Genomic DNA, 24,141 nt, shown 5'->3' with positions numbered 1-24,141 from the left:
GTTGTAACTTCTTCCTGAGTCTCTATATCAGTGTCGACTTCGGTTTGAACAATGTAAGGCTGAACACTGTTACTGACAATCCTCATTTTTGGCTGCGTGAGATTGTCCAGCTTTGTTGTTGTTGAGCAACCAAAATCCGAGCTGTTAAAGCTCTGCCCTCTTTTGAAAAGGGGACTGAGCTCATTTGCATCTAAATGGACACACACAAAAATTTTATTTACAAAAGAAAAGCCCATTGTGACATACTACAAAAAAGTTTACTTAGAAGCAGTATGATGTTGATTCCAAATCCAAATTAATGAAAAAAACTCTCTGCCCATTTTGTTGAGCTGTCATTAAAATTAAAATGATTACCTTCAAAGTTAAAGTGGGAATGGGAACATAGTTATTAGACTGTAGTTATTAGATCACTGGCCCACTGCTAAAACAGCTGAAATAGACTACACATATTTCATGATTGTCGTTTATGTCCATAGATTATTACTTTCTTGTAGGCAGAATAAGGGAATGAGATTTTGAGTGTGGTTTCTTTCATTAAATGAGCCCTTAGAGTATGTTCACTAAATGATCTGTCAGATGCTATTTTTTCTTAGTTCTGACACCGAAAACAAAGCGTCTGGAGCCAGCTCTGCGATGGCGAGTTTTCTTTTCTTTCCTTTCCTCCGCCGGCTCAGTCATCTTGCATGATTTTCCATTGATTTTAATTAAGCTTCACTCAGCAGGTGTGAATTCCAGTGTGATTAAGGCATAAGAAGCAGGCCCTCAGCACATTTTTCCGGCCAGAGAGAAAGCCAGCAAGATCGAACTGTAATGGAAGCACATTGCACAATCGCCTTCTATAAAAACTGTATAGATTAAATGGTGCTTCAGCTTCCAATGTTCTTCTCCAAGCTCTGTCCGAATTTAAGATGCTATTTCTAAAGACTACAGAGAAATAAGCACTATACTTATAATACACTCTTAAAAAAATAAAGGTTCTTTATTGGCATTTATGGTTCCATGAAGAACCTTTAACATCCATGGAACCTTTCCATTGTGCAAAAGGTTCTTTATAGTGGAAAAAGGTTCTGTAGATTGTTCAAATGTTCTTCACAAACATGTTTTTTTTTGTTGTTTTTTGTTTTTAAGAACGGTTCACTAAAGGTTCTTTGGGGAACCAAAAATGGTTCTTCTATGGCATTGCTCTCAAAATCCCCTTTTGGGACCTTTATTTTGAAGAGTGTATATTAGATTAAATTTCACTTGAATTTGTTCTAAAACATCAAACATAACAAGTCTGCCTTAAGCCAGTGAGGCACATGTTAAAAATGCTATCTATTTTATTGCACATAATTTGCCCTGGAGTTCAATATGGTGACATCCTTACATTTTATATAAATCCTAATGCATTGTACTTAATTGCTCCAATTAAAAGTGACAGGGGATTGCATTTAAATTTAGCAAACAAATTGATTAGTTGTCTGAAGAACAGAATCTTGTCTTATTCTCTTTTGTACTCATGCAATTTTGTTGCAGTAGAGGTCAAAGTTGAGCTCAATCTTTTGGACAAAGAGAAGGAGGTGGACCTGATGTCTCCCAATGGAAAGGCCAGTCCGTTTTCAGAATGCAGACCCAACGGATCTCTGGGACACTGTTCCGACGAGGACAGCATGACCCTGCGGCCGCAGCGTAAACACAGAGATTACATAGAGGCATCAGTCTGCCACGTAAAAGACCTTGAGAATGGACAGTAAGTTTTTCCATTCATTACTCCCATAGGGATTTAAAAAAAAAGTCTTTATTAAAGCATTTTAAGCCATGAACCAAGCCAAGCATCTACGAGGTGAATCACAACATTACAAACTTTGATTTGAAGCAAAGAAGTATTTAAAAATCAAACAAAAATACAAAGGGACAAGACTGTGTAGTTAACGGCTTTACTGAGGGAAACAACTACAATCCCATGAAGCATTGCGAACAGCATAATTGAATTAAAACAATGGAGAAATATAAAACATTTAAAAATGTAAAAATTGTCTTGCAGTGCTTCATGGGATTAGGTGGGGCTAACGAACTCTTTTGGGCTGTTTTGATTGTGGCAAATGATTGGTGGAATTTTCTGTACAGCATCATGGGTAATGTAGTTTTGACCACGAATCCCATTGTTAAACAATTATTTTAAGAACAAGCTGAAATAATGTGGGCTGATGGCTTCAACAGAAGCAAATGCCATTGATTAACAACCTTGTGCATCTGTCTTTAAAGGTTTATAAGTTATCGTTAAAAATCCCTGTGAAGAAACTCAATGAAATTTTTACTTCCAGAACCTGACTGTTGCACTTGATACCGAATTTGCATTTGTTTGAGTATCATTATCTAAGATAATAAAGAAAGATTGATTATTTTGCTGTTCACTCATTAAAAAGGTTTTCTCAGTGATGCCATAGAAGAGCCATTTTGGGTTCCCCAAAGAACCTTTCAGTGAACAATTCTTAAAATAACCATTTTTTCTTAGTTGTTTTAATAACCTGAAGAACCTTTTTCCACTATAAAAAAACTTTTGTGGATTCCATGGATGTTAAAGGTTCTTCATAGAATCATAGATTCCAATAAAGAACATTTTAGAGAGTACAGCAGATGTCTTTAGTACATCACAGCCAACAATTCAAATGATTTTTAAATTCAGAGACCTTTAACACCACATTAAATAATCTAATGAACAATTTTCTATTTTAATTATTACCTATTAAAACAAGACACTGATCCATGAAATTAGCAATTTGCCTTTAGTTTACACCGTAACCCATGCAGCAAAACCAAACTGTTAATTGCCAGTTTGTCCCATGGACATTCTCATTCTAAAGAGCATTTTATTGGACAAAAGTTTGCAAAAACTAATGAGCATAAGTGATGTCATCAGTATTTTTGCTCCAGGAAGAGAAAGATTGTACATTTTGAATGCTTATATCTGTGTACCAGGAGTATGCTAGCATATAGATGTCATCAAAGCTAAGAGACAGAGGCATTAAAACCACACACACACACACACAAAAGATTTACATTTTTGAATGTTGAAGTGTGATGCATAAATGTCAGTTGTAACCTTTGAATGTATCAATATTGGGTTGTGTTTTGACATTAGATCTGTGCTGATATGTGTTCTGTTGTGTTTGGCAGAATGCGTGAGGTGGATTTGGGCGCAGGTCGTGCTCTGCTCATTAAGGAACATGGAGAATTCTTTGCAATGGGACACAAGTGCCCACATTATGGGGCTCCACTGGTCAAAGGTGAGGGGCGACATGTGGAGCTCTCCTGGTCCTCTACATTCCATAGCTTGGGATACCGATAGCTCTCAGAGATCAACTATTTGGACTGAATGTTGTCTATTTAGTGAAATCACTTGAAATATTTGGCTGTATTTTATAACATGCCTTATCAAATAGCAAAACAGACTGTTCTTTCAGTATTACTGTGTATTGAAAAGCAATTCTCCTCTAGGTGTGCTATCAAAAGGACATGTGCGATGTCCATGGCATGGGGCGTGTTTTAACATCGCTACGGGTGATATTGAGGATTTTCCTGGCCTAGACAGTTTGCCTACATTCCAGGTAACGAACACGTTCCTCTTCAACCTCGAACTACCACTGGGTCCTTAAGGATTCTGTGTTGTTCTGCTGTTTGATCCTACATTTAAAAACAATATAAGTGTGAACTTATTCCTGAATCATTCAGTTAAATTCAATTCATATGGAATTAATATACAGCTACAAGATAATATAGGAATCATGATTTTTGTGTGAAAATGTTCACAGGTTGATGCACAAATAGTGAATAAGACCCATTGATTAGAAAAATTGCATATTCCCAATAAGACATAGAGGGAGTTCATACTGCTGATCAGAGGAGAGAAAATTAACCTCATTATGTGTCATCACTAAACAGTGGGGGTGTTTTTATAATCCCACTGTTATGTAATAATCTCTCATGTCATTTTTTCCCCTCACTATTTCAGGTTAGAGTTGAAAAGGAGAAGGTGATAATAAGAGCAAACAAGCAGGTAAAGTGTCTCTCTGTGTCTGGAGTATGTGTGTAAAAAGAGTTATATTTAACAACAGTTGTAAATGGTGATGTGTGGAATCATCTGTTTCCTGACAGGCCCTTCAGACTCAGCGGCGGTCAAAGGCCATGTCAAAATGTTCAGCTGTCATCAATTCCAGCACTGGATTCAGCCACGTTCTGATTATTGGATCAGGTTGCAGCCATAATGTTATAAAATGCACTAACACAGGGGTGAATTCACTAGATAGTGTTGTTTATTTCTATGAACTGTCTGTGTTGTTCTGGAGAGGAATCTCAGTGCATGTTCATTAAAAGGATGCATGTTTACATTAATTCATTCATTATTCAAGACACAGTGCTATTATAGCGCACAGAAGGGCTTTTCACACTGCGCTTAACCCCAGGTCGTTCTAAACACCACTTTTAACCCCGGGTAAGGGAACGTTTCACACTTGTATTTTAGATGCGGGGTTAGCATTACATTTTACCCGGGGTTATGAAACCCTGCTCTGCAGCAGGGTTAACACCGCTTTTGCAGTGTTAACCCCGCATTGTGGTGACAAAGTTGTACAGTGTGAAACAATACGGTATTAGGATGTCACTTAGCAACAGACAGACAACCAATCACATACTCATATTTGCCTGCTTTGGACAGTCACAGAAAAACGCATTGCGCATTGTATATAAACAGTAAACTCAGCGTTTGAGAGGAAAAATGTCAAATGCTGAGAGAAAACCAGACAGTCTGAGTGAAGAAGAGACCATTTCATTCTTACCTTTATAGTCCTAAATGTCCATTCAGTATAAACTCGATAGTACAGTCGGCAATACGAGGATGCACAGTGCTATAAACGGGTCACGTGCTGATTTTATCCAATCAATGACACTGACACTGCAAATATGCAAATAAGAATGTTAACCCAGGGTTTAGGAATGTACAATGTGAAACATCAGCTTATGAACACCCAGGATTTATTGTTAACCCCAGGTAAATTATGAGCAATGTGAAACGTGAAGCAAGATAACCCAGGATTCCGTTTACCTGGGGTTTAGAATGACCCAGGGTTAGCTATTTCAAGCCCTATATAGGGCTTTTCACACTGCACTTAACCCTGGGCTATCGTTGTTCTAAACCCCGCTTTTAAACCCAGGTCAATGGAGGTAAAACCTCCAGAGCAGGGTTAGCACCACTTTTGTGGGGCCAAACTTGAACAGTGTGAAACGATGCAGTGTTAGAATGTTCCTGCTAGATGCTTAGCAACCTACAACCAATTGCGTGCCTCATATTCATGTGCATTGGACAGTCACAGAAACACAGCGTGTTGTAAAAAATCGTTTGATTAAAAAAATATCAAATGCCAAAGGAAAATGCATCAAGTGGAGTGAAGAAGAGACAGTTTCATTCTTACCTTTATAGTCTGAAAAGGCCATTCAGAAAAAAACCTGACAGTACGGTCGGCAATCTATAGCTAATATGAGCTTTTATATAAATAGCTTGAGCACTGCATTTGTTCAATCAATGACACTGACACAGCAAAGAAGAACGTTAACCCAGGGTTTGGGAATGTATCGTGTGAAACGTCGAATGTGAATACCCAGGATTTATTGTTAAGCCCCGGTAAATTATGAGCGGTGTGAAACGTGAAGCAAGATAATACAGGGTTCCATTTACCCAGGTGTAACACAGTTTGTAAATGGGAAGAAGGAGGCGGGAACCGGCGAACATTCAACGTAACTTTAACTCAAAAATAAACAAAGAACAAAATGAAAGTAATGCCGGCAGACCCTCGCGGACGTCTGCCGGCCACACAAACATAATATAAAGTCCAGGCCTGGTCCTCTCTCGTCCTCCACGGTCGTCGCTCCTCCTTTTATGCTCCCGGAGCTCCTCCGTGAGAGACTCAAGGCCGGTGCGCCTCCCAGGTGATGCTTGTTATCACTTGCGTCACCGGCCTTGCGCCGTTCCCTCACGGCTCTCGCCCGCCCTGGTCGCCACACCAGGGTTAACTAATTTAAGTGTGAAAAGCTCTTGTCTGGTTAAACTGGATTTTAGGTAATAAGACTTTTTTTGCACTGAATTATTTGCACGACAAAAGTTTAGTGGATTCAATCGAAGATGTTTTGAGTAGTAAACCTTTGTACAGCGTACATGTGTAGCTTACTGCTGTAGCTTTTACAATCCACTAACCCTGTCAACTGGGTTATATACAGTATTTTTCAAAACACAGTAAAACTGAAATTGCTTCCTGCTCATATTGTCCAATCTATGTGGGAGACGTAACTGGATGACGTACAATGAAACGTACTTTAACATGCCATGACAAAAGAAAAATACTCACACTGAGCCATTTCTTTACATCATTTCCTGTCCCAAACTGATTTTATTTCTATTTCTTGTGCATGTTTTATGGCAGTGTAGATAAGGAGCTGAATTTCTACATTTAGTACAGACTAGACAGGTCCAAAGGTTGCATGCCGTCTTTAAACAAGACAATGCAATTACTGATTAAGGTAAAATAAAGATAAAATGTGAAAGATAACATCCAAAGCATCGGCTAAAATCATGCATTTATATTCAGATTAGATTTCAAGATAAAGATAGCCACTAGTAAAAAAGCAACATCTCAGTCAGCTCAATAAACTACACATACATTTACCTTACATCACAACATGCAGCATTTCACGTTATTCAAGACAAAAATGACATAATATTATGAAATATGACCTTGAGTTGGTTTTCACTATTTCTAGATCAGTTTTCTTTGTCTGTGTTTATTGCACCTGCTCTGACCTCTGTTGATGTTCTCACTCAGGTCCTGCTGCTCTGGTGTGCGCTGAGACTCTGAGGCAGGAGGGTTTCACTGACCGCATAGTGATGTGCACCATGGACAAACATCTGCCTTACGACAGGCCTAAACTGAGTAAGGTTTGTACACAGAACAGTCCATAGAACAGTGTGGGATATCAAGTTTACAATATATAATTACCATAAGACTGCTTTTCCAATAGAAAGTTTTATTTTGACCACACATGTGTGCTAAAATGCAACAGGTATAATAATATTGATTTGATGCTTTTCTTCAGTCTTTAGAGAGCACAGCTGAGCAGCTGCAGTTGCGCTCCTCTGACTTCTTTCAAATGCACGACATAGAGATACTGTTAGAGAAAGAGGTGAGATCTGTTTGCCTGAAATTTACTAAGGTTTACTTCATTTCATGAGGGAAAACAGGCTCATTGGAAAAACGTACCTGTTGCGACATTTCTGCAATTTCTGTCCATTAAGTGGCAGTAAAAGCATGTGAATCTGGCAATGTTTTATTATATTGGTTGTTGTAAATATCGCGGCAGTTCAGGAATGAAATGTCTGGTGAGCGGCGCTAAAAGTGTTAACAAAAGCAAATGTGAGTTAAATCATGTAAAGGTGTTTTGAGGTCATAACATAGTATTGTACAACAACTGCACGAAAACAAGTCTTTACTAATCGAAAATCTGCCATTTGTTTGAAAAGGAATAAAAGTTGTTGGGGTTTTACTGCCTCTAGTGTTTATTCCAGCTGGAAACGGCAGTGAATTGTATAGGTACGTTTCTCCAATTTTGCAAAAATGAGGCACGTTTTTTCGATGAGCATGTTGGATTTTTAAAAAAAATTCTAATCTCTTTAAGCCCATTAAAAAAAAAGTAATTTAGTTATACATCGTAATACTATGGTATTTTGAAATACATCATGGTACATTCTTAAAAGTAAAGGTTCTTTATTGGCATTGATGGTTCCATGAAGAACCTTTAACATCAATGGAACCTTTCCATTCCACCAAATGTTCTTTATAGTGGTTCTTTTAAGAACTGTTTACTGAAAAGTTCTTTGGAGAACCCAAAATGGTTCTTCAATGGTATTGGTGAGAAAAACCCTCTTGGTACCTTTATTTCAAAGAGTTTACCTCCAAGAATACCATGATACTTTTTGGTACTGGTTTGTTTGTTAGTGATATGACACAGTATTTCAATAATCGAGTCTAAATATGTTTAATTTTTTAAAAATGAATATACAGAATTATGTTTCTTCATAGGTTGTTTCTGTGGATGTGAAGACACGAACTGTGATATTTCGGGATGGTTTTAAAATGGAGTATCGAAAACTCTTCATTGCCACAGGGAGCAGGTAAAGGCCACACATGACTATTGAACCTAAATGAGTCCTTAAAACATACATTTTAACTTTGTTGTTGTTGAATTAAAAAGTTTCATCCTTCATCTTTACAGACCCAAACCTCTGAGCTACAAAGGCAAAGATGTGGGAAATGTGTATCACCTCAGAACGCCAGAGGATGCAAACAGCATCGCTACACTCGCCAGCAGTAAGAATGCCGTCATTGTGGGAACCTCGTTTATTGGTGAGAGAATATGGGAAATTGACATAGTTTACATATTCTCTGTTTAGTTGAATACGTTCAGTTACCTGTCACTAGTCATTTGCACTGGCCAGCACGCTCTTTAGCAATCACGCCACCAGCCTCGCGCCGTTCCCTCACGGCTCTCGCCCCGCCCTGCTTGTCACTTCCAAATTTTCTGAAGAGACACAGCTCAACAGATTGAATTTAGGCTTTTATTCACATTTAAACATTGATCAGCGAACAAAAGCTCAACCGAGCCTGCTTGATGTGCGAGAACAAACCTCTTCCTGTAGCTCAAACTTGCTGCGTAACACGAGAATGAACCTCATTGGTTCTCACACGTCAAGCAAACATGCTTGAGCTTCCGTTTACCTCAACTGATGTGTACGTTGATCAATGTTTATATGTGAATGAAAGTCTAAATTCAATCTGTTCATCATATAAAGTGATTGAGTCTCTTCAGAAAATTTGGACTAAACCGCTCAATTCATATGGATTAGTTTTACGATGTCTTTCTGAAGCATCAAATTGGTAGTTGCATAGCTGTCTATGGAGGGACAGGATTACAATCTGTCAAAACATATGTCTTCAACCCTGCTCCTGGAGGCCCACTGCCCTGCAAAATTTATATCCATCTTTCTTTCAGCTTGTGATTTTCAAGCAGTCCTGCAGATCTTGATTAGCTGCTTCAGTTGTGTTTGATTAGGGTTGGAGTTAAACTCTGCATTAAAATTCCTCATTTGTGTTTCGAAGATGAACAAATTTATTACAGGTTTGGAATGAAATGAGGGTGAGTAATTAATGATAGAATTTTCATTTTTGGGTGAAGTAACCCTTTAAAGCCACACTTTAACATGAATGAATGACATCGCATTAAGTATCTGTGTGAACTTGAGGAAAACTTAATACATCAATTGAAATTACCCTGAAGTCAGTTGAGGTTTAAAATCATTGGGGAAAAAAAGAAAGCTCTAGCAGCATTTGTTTGCAGATGTCATTTCAACATTTAACTGTGGTTTAAGTGTCCACATACTTTTTTGAGCTACTTTATGAAGGATGGTTATATGTGATGTCTGGTGTTCAGGTATGGAGGTGGCCGCAGCTCTCACAGATAAGGCGCACTCTGTGTCTGTGATCGGAATAGAGGCTGTGCCATTCCGTAAAGCTCTTGGAGAGAAAGTGGGGAAAGCCTTGATGAAGGTGAGAGAATATCCATCCATCCGTCATGTGTATAACATTACATCCATCCATCCATTATAATAACATTACATCCATCCATCCATCCATCCATCCATCCATCATGTGTATAATAAAATTCCTCCCATCATCCATACATCCATCCATCATGTGTACAATAACATTCCTTCCATCCATCCACTTCATCCATCCATCCATCCATCCAACCATCCATCATGTGTATAATAACATTCCTTCCTTCCATCATCCATCCATCCATCCATCGTGTGTATAATAACATTCCATCCATCCATCCATCCACCCACCCACTTCATCCATCCATCCATCCATCCATCCATCCATCATGTGTATAGCATTCCATCCATCCATCCATCCATCCATCCATCCATCCATCCATCCATCCATCCATCCACCCACTTCATCCATCCATCATGTGTACAATAACATTCCTTCCATCCATCCATCTATCCATCCATCCATCATGTGTATAATAACATTCCATCCATCCATCCATCCATCCATCCATCCATCCATCCATCCATCCACCCATCCATCCATCCACCCACTTCATCCATCCATCATGTGTACAATAACATTCCATCCTTCCATCCATCCATCCATCCATCCATCCACCCACCCACTTCATCCATCCATCGTGTGTACAATAACATTCCATCCTTCCATCCATCCATCCATCCATCCATCCATCCACCCACCCACTTCATCCATCCATCGTGTGTATAATAACATTCCATCCATCCATCCACCCACCTCATCCATCCATCCATCGTGTGTATAATAAAATTCCTCCCATCATCCATACATCCATCCATCATGTGTACAATAACATTCCTTCCATCCATCCATCCATCCATCCACCCACTTCATCCATCCATCATGTGTACAATAACATTCCTTCCATCCATCCATCTATCCATCCATCCATCATGTGTACAATAACATTCCATCCATCCATCCATCCATCCATCCATCCATCCATCCATCCATCCATCCACCCACTTCATCCATCCATCATGTGTACAATAACATTCCTTCCATCCATCCATCCATCCATCCATCCATCCACCCACTTCATCCATCCATCATGTGTACAATAACATTCCTTCCATCCATCCATCTATCCATCCATCCACCCACTTCATCCATCCATCCATCCATCCATCCATCCATCATGTGTACAATAATATTCCTTCCATCCATCCATCCATCCATCCATCCATCCATCCATCATGTGTACAATAACATTCCATCCATCCATCTATCCATCCATCATGTGTATAATAACATTCCTTCCTTCCTTCCTTCCTTCCTTCCTTCCTTCCTTCCTTCCTTCCTTCCTTCCTTCCTTCCTTCCTTCCTTCCTTCCTTCCTTCCTTCCTTCCTTCCTTCCTTCCTTCCATCCATCCATCCATCCATCATGTGTATAATAACATTCCATCCTTCCATCCATCCATTCACCCACCCACTTCATCCATCCATCGTGTGTATAATAACATTCCATCCATCCATCCACCCACCTCATCCATCCATCCATCATGTGTACAATAACATTCCTTCCATCCATCCATCCATCCATCCATCCATCCATCCATCCAACCATCCATCATGTGTATAATAACATTCCTTCCTTCCATCATCCATCCATCCATCGTGTGTATAATAACATTCCATCCATCCATCCATCCATCCATCATGTGTATAATAACATTCCATCCTTCCATCCATCCATTCACCCACCCACTTCATCCATCCATCGTGTGTATAATAACATTCCATCCATCCATCCACCCACCTCATCCATCCATCCATCATGTGTACAATAACATTCCTTCCATCCATCCATCCATCCATCCATCCATCCATCCAACCATCCATCATGTGTATAATAACATTCCTTCCTTCCATCATCCATCCATCCATCGTGTGTATAATAACATTCCATCCATCCATCCATCCACCCATCCATCCATCCATCCATCCATCCACCCACCCACTTCATCCATCCATCCATCCATCATGTGTATAACATTCCATCCATCCATCCATCCATCCATCCATCCATCATGTGTATAACATTCCATCCATCCATCCATCCATCCATCCATCCATCCATCCATCCATCCATCCATCCATCCATCCATCATGTGTACAATAACATTCCTTCCATCCATCCATCCATCCACCCACTTCATCCATCCATCGTGTGTATAATAAAATTCCTCCCATCCATCCATCATGTGTACAATAACATTCCTTCCATCCATCCATCCATCCATCCATCCATCCATCCATCCATCCATCCATCCATCCATCCACCCACTTCATCCATCCATCATGTGTACAATAACATTCCATCCATCCATCCATCCACCCACTTCATCCATCCATCATGTGTACAATAACATTCCTTCCATCCATCCATCCATCCATCCATCCACCCACTTCATCCATCCATCATGTGTACAATAACATTCCTTCCATCCATCCATCTCTCCATCCATCCATCCATCCACCCACTTCATCCATCCATCATGTGTACAATAACATTCCTTCCATCCATCCATCTATCCATCCATCCATCCATCCACCCACTTCATCCATCCATCCATCCAACCATCCATCATGTGTATAATAACATTCCTTCCTTCCATCATCCATCCATCCATCGTGTGTATAATAACATTCCTTCCTTCCATCATCCATCCATCCATCGTGTGTATAATAACATTCCATCCATCCACCCCTCCATCCATCCATCCACCCATCCATCCATCCATCCATCCATCCACCCACTTCATCCATCCATCCATCCATCCATCCATCCATCATGTGTACAATAACATTCCTTCCATCCATCCATCCATCCATCCATCTATCCATCCATCCACCCACTTCATCCATCCATTGTGTATAATAAAATTCCTCCCATCCATCCATCATGTTTACAATAACATTCCATCCATCCATCCATCCACCCACTTCATCCATCCATCATGTGTACAATAACATTCCTTCCATCCATCCATCTATCCATCCATCCATCATGTGTATAATAACATTCCATCCATCCATCCATCCATCCATCCATCCATCCACCCACTTCATCCATCCATCGTGTGTATAATAACATTCTATCCATCCATCCACCCACCTCATCCATCCATCCATCGTGTGTATAACATTCCTCCCATCCATCCATCCATCCATCCATCCATCCATCCACTTCATCCATCCATACATCCATCCATCCATCTATCATGTGTATAACATTCCTCCCATCCATCTATCCATCCATCCATCATGTGTATAATAACATTCCTTCCTTCCTTCCTCCCATCCATCCACCCACTTCATCCATCCATCCATCCATCCATCCATCCATCCATCCATCCATCCATCCATCCATCCATCATGTGTATAACATTCCTCCCATCCATCTATCCATCGATCCATCATGTGTACAATAACATTCCTTCCATCCATCCATCCATCCATCCATCATGTGTACAATAACATTCCTTCCATCCATCTATCCATCCATCGATCCATCATGTGTATAACATTCCTTCCTTCCTTCCTTCCTTCCTTCCTTCCTTCCTTCCTTCCTTCCTTCCTTCCATCCATCCATCCATCCATCGTGTGTATAACATTCCATCCATTCATCCATCCACCCACTTCATCCATCCATCGTGTGTATAATAACATTCCATCCATCATGTGTATAACATTCCATCCATCCACCCATCCATCCATCCATCCATCCATCCATCCATCCATCCATCGTGTGTATAATAACATTCCATCCATCATGTGTATAACATTCCATCCATCCACCCATCCATCCATCCATCCATCGTGTGTATAATAACATTCCTCCCATCCATCCATCCATCCATCCATCCATCCATCCATCCAGTTCATCCATCCATCCATCTATCGTGTGTAAACCATTCCTTCCATCCATCTATCTATCCATCCATCCATCGTGTGTATAATAACATTCCTCCCATCCATCCATCCATCCATCCATCCATCCACCCACCCACTTCATCCATCCACCCTCTTCATCCATCCACCCTCTTCATCCATCCATCCATCCATCCATCCATCCATCCATCCATCCATCCACCAACTTCATCCATCCATCCATCCATCGTGTGTATAACATTCTATCCATCCATTATGGCTCTGTTGTCTTTCTCTTCTTACATAATAAACTCTGAAAGGGTGAAATGACTCAATGATTGTATATTACAATTGCTATAACAACATTAAACCTATATTCAAGGAGTATTTTCCTCATTGCATTTTTTTTCTTTTTATTTCTCTCCTCAGCTGTTCGAGTTGAACAGGGTGAAGTTCTATATGTTGAACGAGGTGTGGGAGATGCGAGGGCATAATGGACAGGTATCATGAAAGTGAGAGAAACAGGAGTTCAGTGAAGTGTAGGTCTCTCTCTGTCTCTCTCTCTCTCTCTCTCTCTCTCTCTCTCTCGCTCTTTCTCTCGTTCCTGCAGACTGATTAATTACACTTGCTCTCACAGTGGCACTGCTTAGCTTTGAATATTTTCTAACACAGCTATTGCAATAATGGATTGGCCCTGGGCTAAAATGCAAGAACTTATAACACGAGTAAGCACACAGTCAGTGAAGTAAATGTAAAATTGTGATCTATTATGAAATTACACATTTGATAAATATGTCTTTCTGAAGAATAATGAGATTTGTACTCTACATTAAAAGTCACAGTGGTCAGAAAGTGGCAACTATAAGAACATAAATGTGAAACTAAAATATTTTTGTTTCTTTTGTTTCAATAGTTAAAAGAAGTGGTTCTAAAAAGTGGCAAAGTCTTAAGAGCTGACGTCTGTGTTATTGGCATAGGTGAGTCAATGAAATTACAGAAATTCAGTTGAATTTTTAAAATCATTACTCCAGACTTCATTGTCACATGATCCTTTAGAAATCATTATAATATGCTGATTTGGTGCTTAAGAAACATTTCTTACTATTATCAATGTTGAAATCAGTTGTGATGCTTAAAAAAAAAAAAAAATATTCCATGATTTACTCACCCTCAAGCCTTCTTTCAGATGAACACAATCTGAGATATTTTTATAAACAGTGCTCAGCATAAATGAGTACACCCCCTTTGAAAAGTAACATTTTAAACAATATCTCAATGAACACAAAAACTATTTCCAAAATGCTGACAAGATTAAGTTTAATATAACATACGTTTAACTTGTAACATGAAAGTAAGGTTAATAATATAACTTAGAGAACAAAATTTTCAGTTTTACTCAAATTAGGGTGATGCAAAAATGAGTACACCCCACTGAAAGTCTCAGGAGCAAAGCTAAATTTTAGACTACAAATTTCTAATTTAACAAGAATTCAACCACAGGTGAGTCTAATTATTCATTACACAGGTGTCCAGCAGACAGTTGACTATAAAAGGGTGTTTAAACCCCTTCCCATTTCATGCTGTCAGTAATGGCACCACATGGAAGAGAAATGTCAGAAGACCTGAGAAAGAAAATAATTTCTTTACACCAGAAAAGTGAAGGCTACAAGAAGACCAGCAAAGCTTTACTTATCAGTCAGAATACTGTAGCAAAAGTGGTCTTCTGATGAGAAGGGTTGAAGGAAATCGGCATGCAAGTTCACTGCAGTTATCTAAAGAAGTAGAAAGCCAAACTGGGCTGACTATTTCCCGTGACACAATACGGCGAAAGAAGCCTCTCCTAAAGCCCAGGCACAAAAAAGCCCGCCTATAGTTTGCCAGGGCCCATGCTGACAAAGAAGAAGACTACTGGGACTCTATACTCTGGAGTGATGAGACCAAGATAAATGTTTTTGGAACTGATGGCTTCAAAATATGCTTGTGGAAGTGTCCTTATGTGGGGCTGCATGAGTGCTGCTGGTGTCGGGGAGCTGCGTTTCATTGATGGCATCATGAACTCACAGATGTACTGCTCTATACTGAAAGAGAAGATGCTACCATCACTCCATGCCCTTGGTCGTCATGCACTTTTCCAACATGACAATGATCCTAAACACACATCTAAGGCCACTGTTGGATTTCAGAAGAAGAACAGGGTGAAAGTGATTCAGTGGCTCCTGATCTAAACCCAACCGAACACCTATGGGGAATTCTGTTCCTCCAGCATCCAGTCTCTAAAAGAGGTCATTCTTGAAGAATGGAAAAAGATAGATGTTGCAAAATATCGCCAACTTGTTCATTCCTTGCCTAGAAGTCTTGATGCTGTCATTAAAAATCATGGAGGCCATACTAAATACTAGATGTAGTAGTTTTTGTTGTGGGTTGTACTCATTTTTACAACACCTAGTAAAACTGAAAAATGTGTAATCTAACTTATTTTATTATTAATCTTACTTATATGTTATAAGTTAAACAGATAAACTTTGTCTTGTCAACATTTTGGAAATTGTTTTTGTCATTGAGATATTGTTTAAAATGTTACTTTTCAAAGGGGGTGTACTCATTTACACTGAGCACTGTGTCTTTGATCGTATGCAGTATGGTTACGGTTGTCCGCTGGAAGCTAGTTATTTGAATTTATATAGTTTAAATATGGATATTTTTCTTACAAAAACTCATCGCTTCAATTCAGAAGGCCTTTATTAACCTCCTGGTGCCGTATGGATTTCATTTTTTATGGATGGATGCATTTTTTTTTTTTTTTTCAAAATGTGGCCCCCCATTAACAACCATTATAAACCTTGGAGGATTAAGGATATTTTTAAATATATCTCAGATTGTGTTCATCTGAATAAAGATAGTCATATACACCTAGGATGGCTTGAGGGTGAGTAAAGCTTGGGATAATTTTCATTTTTGGGTGAACTAACCCTTTAATGTTTTTGTACAAAATGTAATTGTATTGTCATATTGAAAACTGACAGTTAACCAGGCTTTAAACAGATGTAAACACTAAAACAAATATGAAAAACAAAGTATTTCATAAAAAAATAAAATAAATAAAAATTATATTTTGATCATAAGTGTGTGTGTGTTTAGGCTCAGGTCCAGCCACAGCATTCCTGAAGCAGAGCGGAGTGCACATGGACTCCAAAGGATTCATCCCAGTCAATAAGGTTCAGTCATCCCGCAGTACTGTTCTATCTGTTACTGTACATCTCTTACTGCATGTTATAACATGTGTTATTATCAGTTACCAAAGTGTCTGTGCTAATCTACCCATGCTTATTTCTAACTTATCAGTGATAAACTGTTGTTTTAGTGTGATTACCTTGAGTATTTCATTATAATGCATCAAAGGACAAGCTACAACGCATGTCATAAAATCTGTGCAAATTTACAACCCTTTCAGTCCATGCAGACGAACATCGATGGGGTCTTCGCTGGGGGTGACGTGGTAACGTTTCCTCTAGCTCAACGCAGCAATAAGAAGGTGAACATACCCCACTGGCAGATGGCTCATGTACACGGTAAGACCTGTAGCCAAATAATGTTTCATTCATTCAACCATAACGAGAACTAGATTTTTTACATTTTTACATCTTCCCCTGCAGGTCGAGTGGCTGCACTTAGCATGATGGGAAAGGCCCCAGACATTAAAACGGTGCCTTATTTCTGGACAGCCATGTTTGGGAAAAGCATACGATATGCAGGTAAGGACAAACTTCTAAGGATAAACATCGAAAAACACTTCATGAAGAACACACTAGACTCAGTGAATGTTTGACGTAGTTTCAGCGTCGGCGCTCCTTTGATGCATCTCAAGTGCTTTAAATCTTGTTGTCAAGGTTATGGAGATGGCTTTGATGATGTCGTCATTCAGGGAGATTTGGATGAGCTGAAATTTGTGGCATTCTACACAAAGTGAGTTTATTTGTTTTTTTATTAAATTATTATTATTATGTACTCAATTTTTTTATTTAACAATACAATTATTGCAATAATAATAAATTTCTTTATTGGTTTATTTAATTTTATAATTGAATAAAATACAAATATTATTTTTATTATTTATTTTATTAAATTATAAAATTAATCAAACAAATAGTTTTATATTTGTATGTTTTTATGATAAATTGTTATTATTTATAATAATAATAATAATTATTTGTGGCATTCTACAGAAAGTTAGTGTCAAGGCATTTATCATTACTGAAAACATTAATTCAATCAGAAAACATGAATTGAATACCTTAGACATTAGTTTTGCACAGAAAGCATTACTGATTCATTATACAGTATTTATCTTTAATTGCGAGTCACGCTAAACTTCTAAAAAAGTGTGTGATTGATTAAAATGGGCCGCAGGGACTGAACTAAAATCATAAGTAATTTCTGTGATTAGTTTTGGATATTGCTCATTATGTTAATCAGCACAAAGATTATGAGTTTATGATTTTTTTAGACATAATCTGCACAATTTGCATAATCTACACTCTTAACTGCATTATTCTTATTTTCTGAAATTGACCATAATGACTCAGGTGTCTTGGGCTGCCATGGTAATAAATCACCAGATCATCCACTGCTAGAAATTAAAATTAAAAAATATAGATTTATCTCAGATGAAAGAAGCTTTATTTAGTGTCACTTGCTAAGGAAACTAACACAATTATACTTGCTTATACATAGGGTTAATGTTAGTTTTATGCAAACACACCGTAACACACTTAAACCCACTAGCAACTGCTAAGGTGTTCTCTTTTGACAGTATCTGTCAAAAGTTTGTTTTTTTAAAATATATTTTTGAAAGAAGACTCTTCTGCTCACCAAGGCTGCATTTATTTAATTAAAAATACAGTAAAACAGTAATATTGTGAAATATTATTACAATTTAAAATAATTGTTTATTATTTTAATAAATTAAAAAATGTATTTTATTCCTGTGATCAAAGCTGAATTTTCAGCATCATTACTCCAGCCTTCAGTGTCACATGATCCTTCAGAAATCATTCTAATATGCTGATTTGACATTTAAGAAACATTTATTATTATTTTTATTAAGGTTGAAAACATTTTTGCTGCTTACCATTTTTGTGAAAACAATAATGTCATTCAGATTTGTGGTAAGATTAAAGAAAGAAATTATTACTTTTATTCAGTAAAAATGCATTAAAATGACAGTAAAGACATTTATAATGTTAAAAAGATTTCTATTTATAAATGCTTTAATAAATACAAATAAATGTTGTTCTAATGAACTTTATATTCATCAAAGAATCCTGAAAAAAACGATCGCAATTTCCACAAAAACATTAAGCAGCACAACTGTTTTCAGCATTGATAATATTAATAATAATAAACGTTTCTTGAGCAGCAAATCATCATATTAGAATGATTTCTAAAGGATCATGTGACACTGAAGACTGGAGTAATGATGCTGAAAATTCAGCTTTGATCACAGAAATAATTTACATTAGAAAAAATATTCAAATAGAAAACAGGTCTTTTAATTTGTAATCATATTTCCCAATATTACTGTTTTTACTGCTTTTTTGATTAAATAAATGGAGCCTTGGTGAATAGAAGAAACTTCTTTCAAAAACTTTTATTGTTGTTGTAGCCCTACTTGTTATTTTACTTCTTGTTATATTGACTGTTGAGCTGATGAAGCTCAGTGTTCTGTGTTTAATCCGCTGTGATTACAGGAGTGAGGAGGTGGTAGCCGTGGCCAGTATGAACTACGACCCCATTGTGTCACGGGTTGCAGAAGTCTTTCACTCAGGAAAGACGATTAGGAAACGTGACGTGGAGTAAGTACATTTCTAGTTTCACAGAAAACAATGACTATACATGTAGTAAGATTTTCCAAGGTTTAAACATGTCATTGCAAAATATAGACATGAAATCTGGCACTTTTGCACCAAGTTTAAATTTTTAATCTAATATTTACAGTGCACAGCATAAATGAGTACACCCCCTCTGAAACTTCTGAAAGTCAGCAATTACTCAATAACTTAGAAGACATGTTAGGGTTCTTTAGAGATATAATGTTCCAGCAAGTCTGCTTAATCAATTACCAAAGAAGCATGTCAAAATTATTCAGCAAAATAAGATTTTCTTATCAAGGTGATAAAATGTTGTGTAGCAAAAATGAGTAAACCCTCTTAAAAGTTACGAAATAAAATGAAATAAAAATGTTCTGGTGTTTGATCAATGGCAATGTTTGATCAACAGGTAAGTGTGTTGAACCAAAACATTTAAAGAGAAGTCATTTCTTGACAATTAAAAGTGTTTTATAGCCCACTGAATCATTCTCAGACTTAATGCTGACAACAATGGAAGCACTTGGGAGAGAACCTTCAGGAGACTGTCAGGAGCACAAAAGAGGACAGTGCTACAAGAGGATTACCAAAGCATTGTTTTAAGTGTGAAAATACAACAAAAGTAACAGAGAAATTCAAAATCAATGGACTTGTGACAAGGCCCCTGAAATAATCAGGCCTTCATTTTAAGTTTTCATTTAGTGATGAGGGATTTTTTTGCTAGACAAAGAGCAGGAGAAATACCAAGCGAGTGTCTCAGAGCCAGCAAAAGCTATGAAAAGAGAGACTGTTTATCTCACAGTGTAAGATGCAGCCTGCAGAAATGACATGCATGGCTGTTGTTCTCACTGGAACTACCTATTGTAGCCAAAGCACAATAAAGTTTGCCATTTCCAAAGCCCATATTTTCAAAATATAGATTCTGGGAATCAATACTCCGGTCTCATGTGACCAAATCAATCATTATGGATCTAACAGCATCCAAAATGTTATGGTGTTGCTATAGGAGTACAGTGAGAAGAGCCTGGTTCCCACAGTACAGTTCAGTGGTAGTAAAGCTCTTATATAGGGATGTATGATTGCTGAAGGTGTGAGGGAGTTGTGCTTTATCAATGCTGTCATGAATTCCCACACCGCTGTGTAATTTATACACAAACTTGAAACAGAAGATGCTACTCTTTCCTCATTCCCTGCATTGTTGGGCATTTTTACAACATGACAATGAGGATATGCATTCTCCCAAGGTGAAAAACCTTCTGTGGACATTGTATTGCACTCAATCTTAACACACTTGAGCACCTGTGGGGGATTCTGTAGAGACGAGTTGAGCAACACTCCCTATTAAAGATCAAGGCATTTAAGGAGCTCATCATCCAGGAGTTAAACAGGACACATGTGACAATTTGTCATGAACCTGTACACTCCATGCCAAGAAGGGTTAGAGCAGTATATTCAAAATTATGGAGGGCATACAACGTACTAAAATATTATACATTTGCTGAATTAAATCTAGGGTGTACTCATTTCTGCAATCCTTAATTGGCTAATTTACTTATTTTATGGCTATTAATGACATATTTATCAGTTTTTATGTATACATTTAATACATTTTAGTTTTGCCATATTTCCACACTGTAAACCCTAATGCTCAAAATACTTAATTCGTTTGAGTAGGACAAACTTAAATTAAACAAATTAGTTCAGTTAAATTAACAGTTATGAGTATTTAAAACTTTCTTTTACTTTTGAGTTCACAGCACTGACATATTTCAAGTAAACTAAACTGTTTTAGTTGCAGCAGATTTCTAATTCCCAGCATGCTTTGCATCAGACTGTCTAAATGTTGAAATAAAGTGTTATTTTGTGTGTTTTTGCATAAGATTAACATAGGGAGACATAAGTTAGTGTTTAATGTTGTGTTATGTTGGGGTTCTGTTATGTTAGTTTTGTAGGGTTACCATTCTGGTGAAGAGTAGACCGTGTGGTTAGGTTGAGGATGGGCTGCAAAACTTTTAAGACCACATATACTGTATGTTGTTTGATTATATACATGCAAGTATATATTGACAGTCTCTTTGATAATTATAATAGCATGTGATTTTTGCTAACTAACATTTAACCAAGATTTGAATGTGATGTTTATGTAAATTAACTATATGTACTTGAGTAGGGCGAGGCTGAGAACTGTGGGAGCGAAGGAATGCCAGTGATGTGATTGTTAATGAGAGACACCTGTGCACCACACTAGCATTGCTCCACTTCCATGGCTCTCGGCCCCGCCCCACTTGTCACAAAAAAATTAAGTTCTACTAACTTAAAAAAAATAAGTTACTTAACTTAAATGTTTTGAGGTAATAAGTTTCCTCAAATGTTTTGAGTATTCTGAACTTATTGAGTTTTACAGTGCATGAATTGAATTAGTGATCATAAAGAAAATAGATCTTTTGTATTTGTTCAGAGGGAGTGTACTCATTTCAGTCATTTCATCTAATATTTATATTTTATTTTATTTTATTCCAGTAAACAAAAAAGTTTTTAGTAGTTTTAAGTTTCGGTAATGATAATAACCCTCACACTCCTTGAATTTTAACATTCTCAGCTAGAAAAGACAGCAACCAATGTTTAAAATGCTGTATTGTATGATTTCCCCTGCAGGACAGGAGACATGTCATGGCTGATAGACAAAGGCTCACAGTGAGAAAGTGCACATCATGCTCTAGGAGTTTTCCTTGCCAAACTTGGACGATCTCCTGTGACAGACATAGTCTTAGTGCTGCAGCTGCAGTTGGTTAAGTGGGACACTAGATGGGAGACATATGCTGTCCTAAACTGAGCACCTGGGCCGTGCCGAGGACGTCGTCCCCACGAGGTGGAACCTCTCCAGGCCTGGATCCGTTCACAGCGCTAACAAATGAGCCATACCTGGTTTTCACCCTCTGTACTAGACAGGACAGCTCTCTCTCTCTCTCACTTTTTCTCGTGGGCTGGTCGACTCGGACCTCTCTGCTTTTGCATGAAGCATCTGCCTGTACACAGTGTTCACAGGAGAGCCGTTATGGGGAATTGTCATATTTTATTTTGTACATGCAACTTTGTATATAGCTGTTACCTGAAGATACATTCAAAAAATAAGACTGCACTTTTTCTACCGAACCTCTACTACTGATTAGCCTGGCTACGAGAACGAAAACAGATCTGATGTCTGGCTCTCGTCGAAATATGCAGCTTCGCTTGTGGCTATTTGTAGATGTAGAGAGATAAGATGCATGAAAATTCATATGCATAGGGCATTAGTTTTCATTAAGAATTTCCCAAAGGATTTTAATGTGGTATTATTATTCAGGGAAGGTGACAAGGTCCATATGTCAATGTCTATGAATATAAATCAAATATATGATACAGTATTATCATATATCACAATTTATGGGTGAATATCATGAAACCATAATCAAATGAAATGAAAAGAAAAAGAAACAAAAGAAAAGGAAGTTTATTTTTAGGGCCATTACTTTTTAGGTCATAATATATATATATATATATATATATATATATATATATATATATATATATATATATATATATATATATTATCACACACACATGCATACTGTTTTACATATATTTAATTAATGAGAATTGGGAGGGATATATACATTTTCACACGTGTGTGTGTTGTGTGTGTGTGTGTATGTATATATATATTATATATATATATATATATATTACATATATATTATATATATGTATGACATATATAGTATATATATGTACACTCTCAAAAAAGATGTTAATTAACACATTTTTTGTGTTATTTTTTCTGACACATTTTGTGTCATTTTGTGTACATAATTGACACAAATTGTGTAAATATAACACATTAGTGTGTAGAAAATAGGCAGGAATAACACATGGTTGAGTTAAAAGTAACACAAAATGTGTTGTCCTTAACTAGACACACAGGTGTGTTAAGATATAACACAAGTTGTGTTGTTTTTAACACATCTGTTTTAAGAGTGTATGTATGTGTGTGTGAACTATTAAAAAAAAAATTATTATATATATATATATATATATATATATATATATGTTAGTTTTTGGCATTATTTTCATGGGAATTAAGCACATTTCCCCCCCAAATCTCATTACTGCAATGTATAATTTATTACTATAATATCATTTATTTTCTTAGACTTTTCTTTTTCAGACATTTTCTTTATGCAAAATGTGATTTTATCATTTCAAAACTTAAATGATAGATAATATATATTATATAGATAATGACTTTGCAGTGAACTATGACCTAGACTTGTTATTAACAGGCTTCATGAATTGCTAAATCTATCTTTTATTCAATGCTCCCAGACATTAAGCATTCCAAGTTCAAATTTATAGTAAAATCTCCATGGCAATAAAGTGATGCTGTCATTTTGAATGTTCTCACCCCAAACTGAAGCATGAGCCCGTGCAGCAGGACTGGCCTGAAACACTCGCTGACCTTTAACAATGACAATATACCTCTTGCTCATGGGAACTGTGGTTGCCCTGCTAGTAAATTGCACAAGACGACAAATATTTAAAGCTATAACTTTATCTATAGAAATGCTCGTATTATAAAAGTCGAGGCTTGTATTTTTTGACTAATCGTAAAGTGATTTATTGATGACAGACTGATTGATTGTTGATTGTATTTTTAGATTGTGCGCGATAATAATGAATGCTTTTCG

General features: G+C 37.4%; 1 protein-coding gene across 7 annotated transcripts in view; it reads left to right on the top strand.

Annotated features, from left to right (window-relative positions):
- Nucleotides 1-22,947, top strand: part of LOC137034276 (apoptosis-inducing factor 3) — a 41,069-nt gene extending 18,122 nt beyond the window's left edge. For 5 of the 7 annotated variants that reach the window (XM_067407036.1, XM_067407038.1, XM_067407039.1 and 2 more), the window contains 18 exons: nucleotides 1,516-1,729; nucleotides 3,157-3,266; nucleotides 3,478-3,587; nucleotides 3,992-4,036; nucleotides 4,135-4,231; nucleotides 6,852-6,964; nucleotides 7,123-7,209; nucleotides 8,106-8,197; nucleotides 8,299-8,429; nucleotides 9,514-9,629; nucleotides 13,983-14,054; nucleotides 14,467-14,530; nucleotides 16,692-16,768; nucleotides 17,005-17,122; nucleotides 17,207-17,305; nucleotides 17,441-17,516; nucleotides 19,301-19,405; nucleotides 22,073-22,947. In XM_067407036.1, coding sequence (XP_067263137.1) covers nucleotides 1,516-1,729; nucleotides 3,157-3,266; nucleotides 3,478-3,587; nucleotides 3,992-4,036; nucleotides 4,135-4,231; nucleotides 6,852-6,964; nucleotides 7,123-7,209; nucleotides 8,106-8,197; nucleotides 8,299-8,429; nucleotides 9,514-9,629; nucleotides 13,983-14,054; nucleotides 14,467-14,530; nucleotides 16,692-16,768; nucleotides 17,005-17,122; nucleotides 17,207-17,305; nucleotides 17,441-17,516; nucleotides 19,301-19,405; nucleotides 22,073-22,115 — 1,769 coding nt within the window. In that variant the 3' untranslated portion in view covers nucleotides 22,116-22,947. Of the gene's footprint in view, nucleotides 1-1,515; nucleotides 1,730-3,156; nucleotides 3,267-3,477; nucleotides 3,588-3,991; nucleotides 4,037-4,134; nucleotides 4,232-6,851; nucleotides 6,965-7,122; nucleotides 7,210-8,105; nucleotides 8,198-8,298; nucleotides 8,430-9,513; nucleotides 9,630-13,982; nucleotides 14,055-14,466; nucleotides 14,531-16,691; nucleotides 17,123-17,206; nucleotides 17,306-17,440; nucleotides 17,517-19,300; nucleotides 19,406-22,072 lie in introns of those variants that run through there. The other 2 variants (XM_067407042.1, XM_067407043.1) reach the window with 2 other exon arrangements.
- The last annotated feature ends 1,194 nt before the right edge of the window (nucleotides 22,948-24,141 follow it).

Source organism: Chanodichthys erythropterus, chromosome 13, assembly GCF_024489055.1.
Source record: "Chanodichthys erythropterus isolate Z2021 chromosome 13, ASM2448905v1, whole genome shotgun sequence".
NCBI lineage: Eukaryota > Metazoa > Chordata > Actinopteri > Cypriniformes > Xenocyprididae > Chanodichthys > Chanodichthys erythropterus.
Note: the sequence above shows the minus strand (reverse complement) of the source record. Positions and strands in the feature narration are given on the sequence as shown.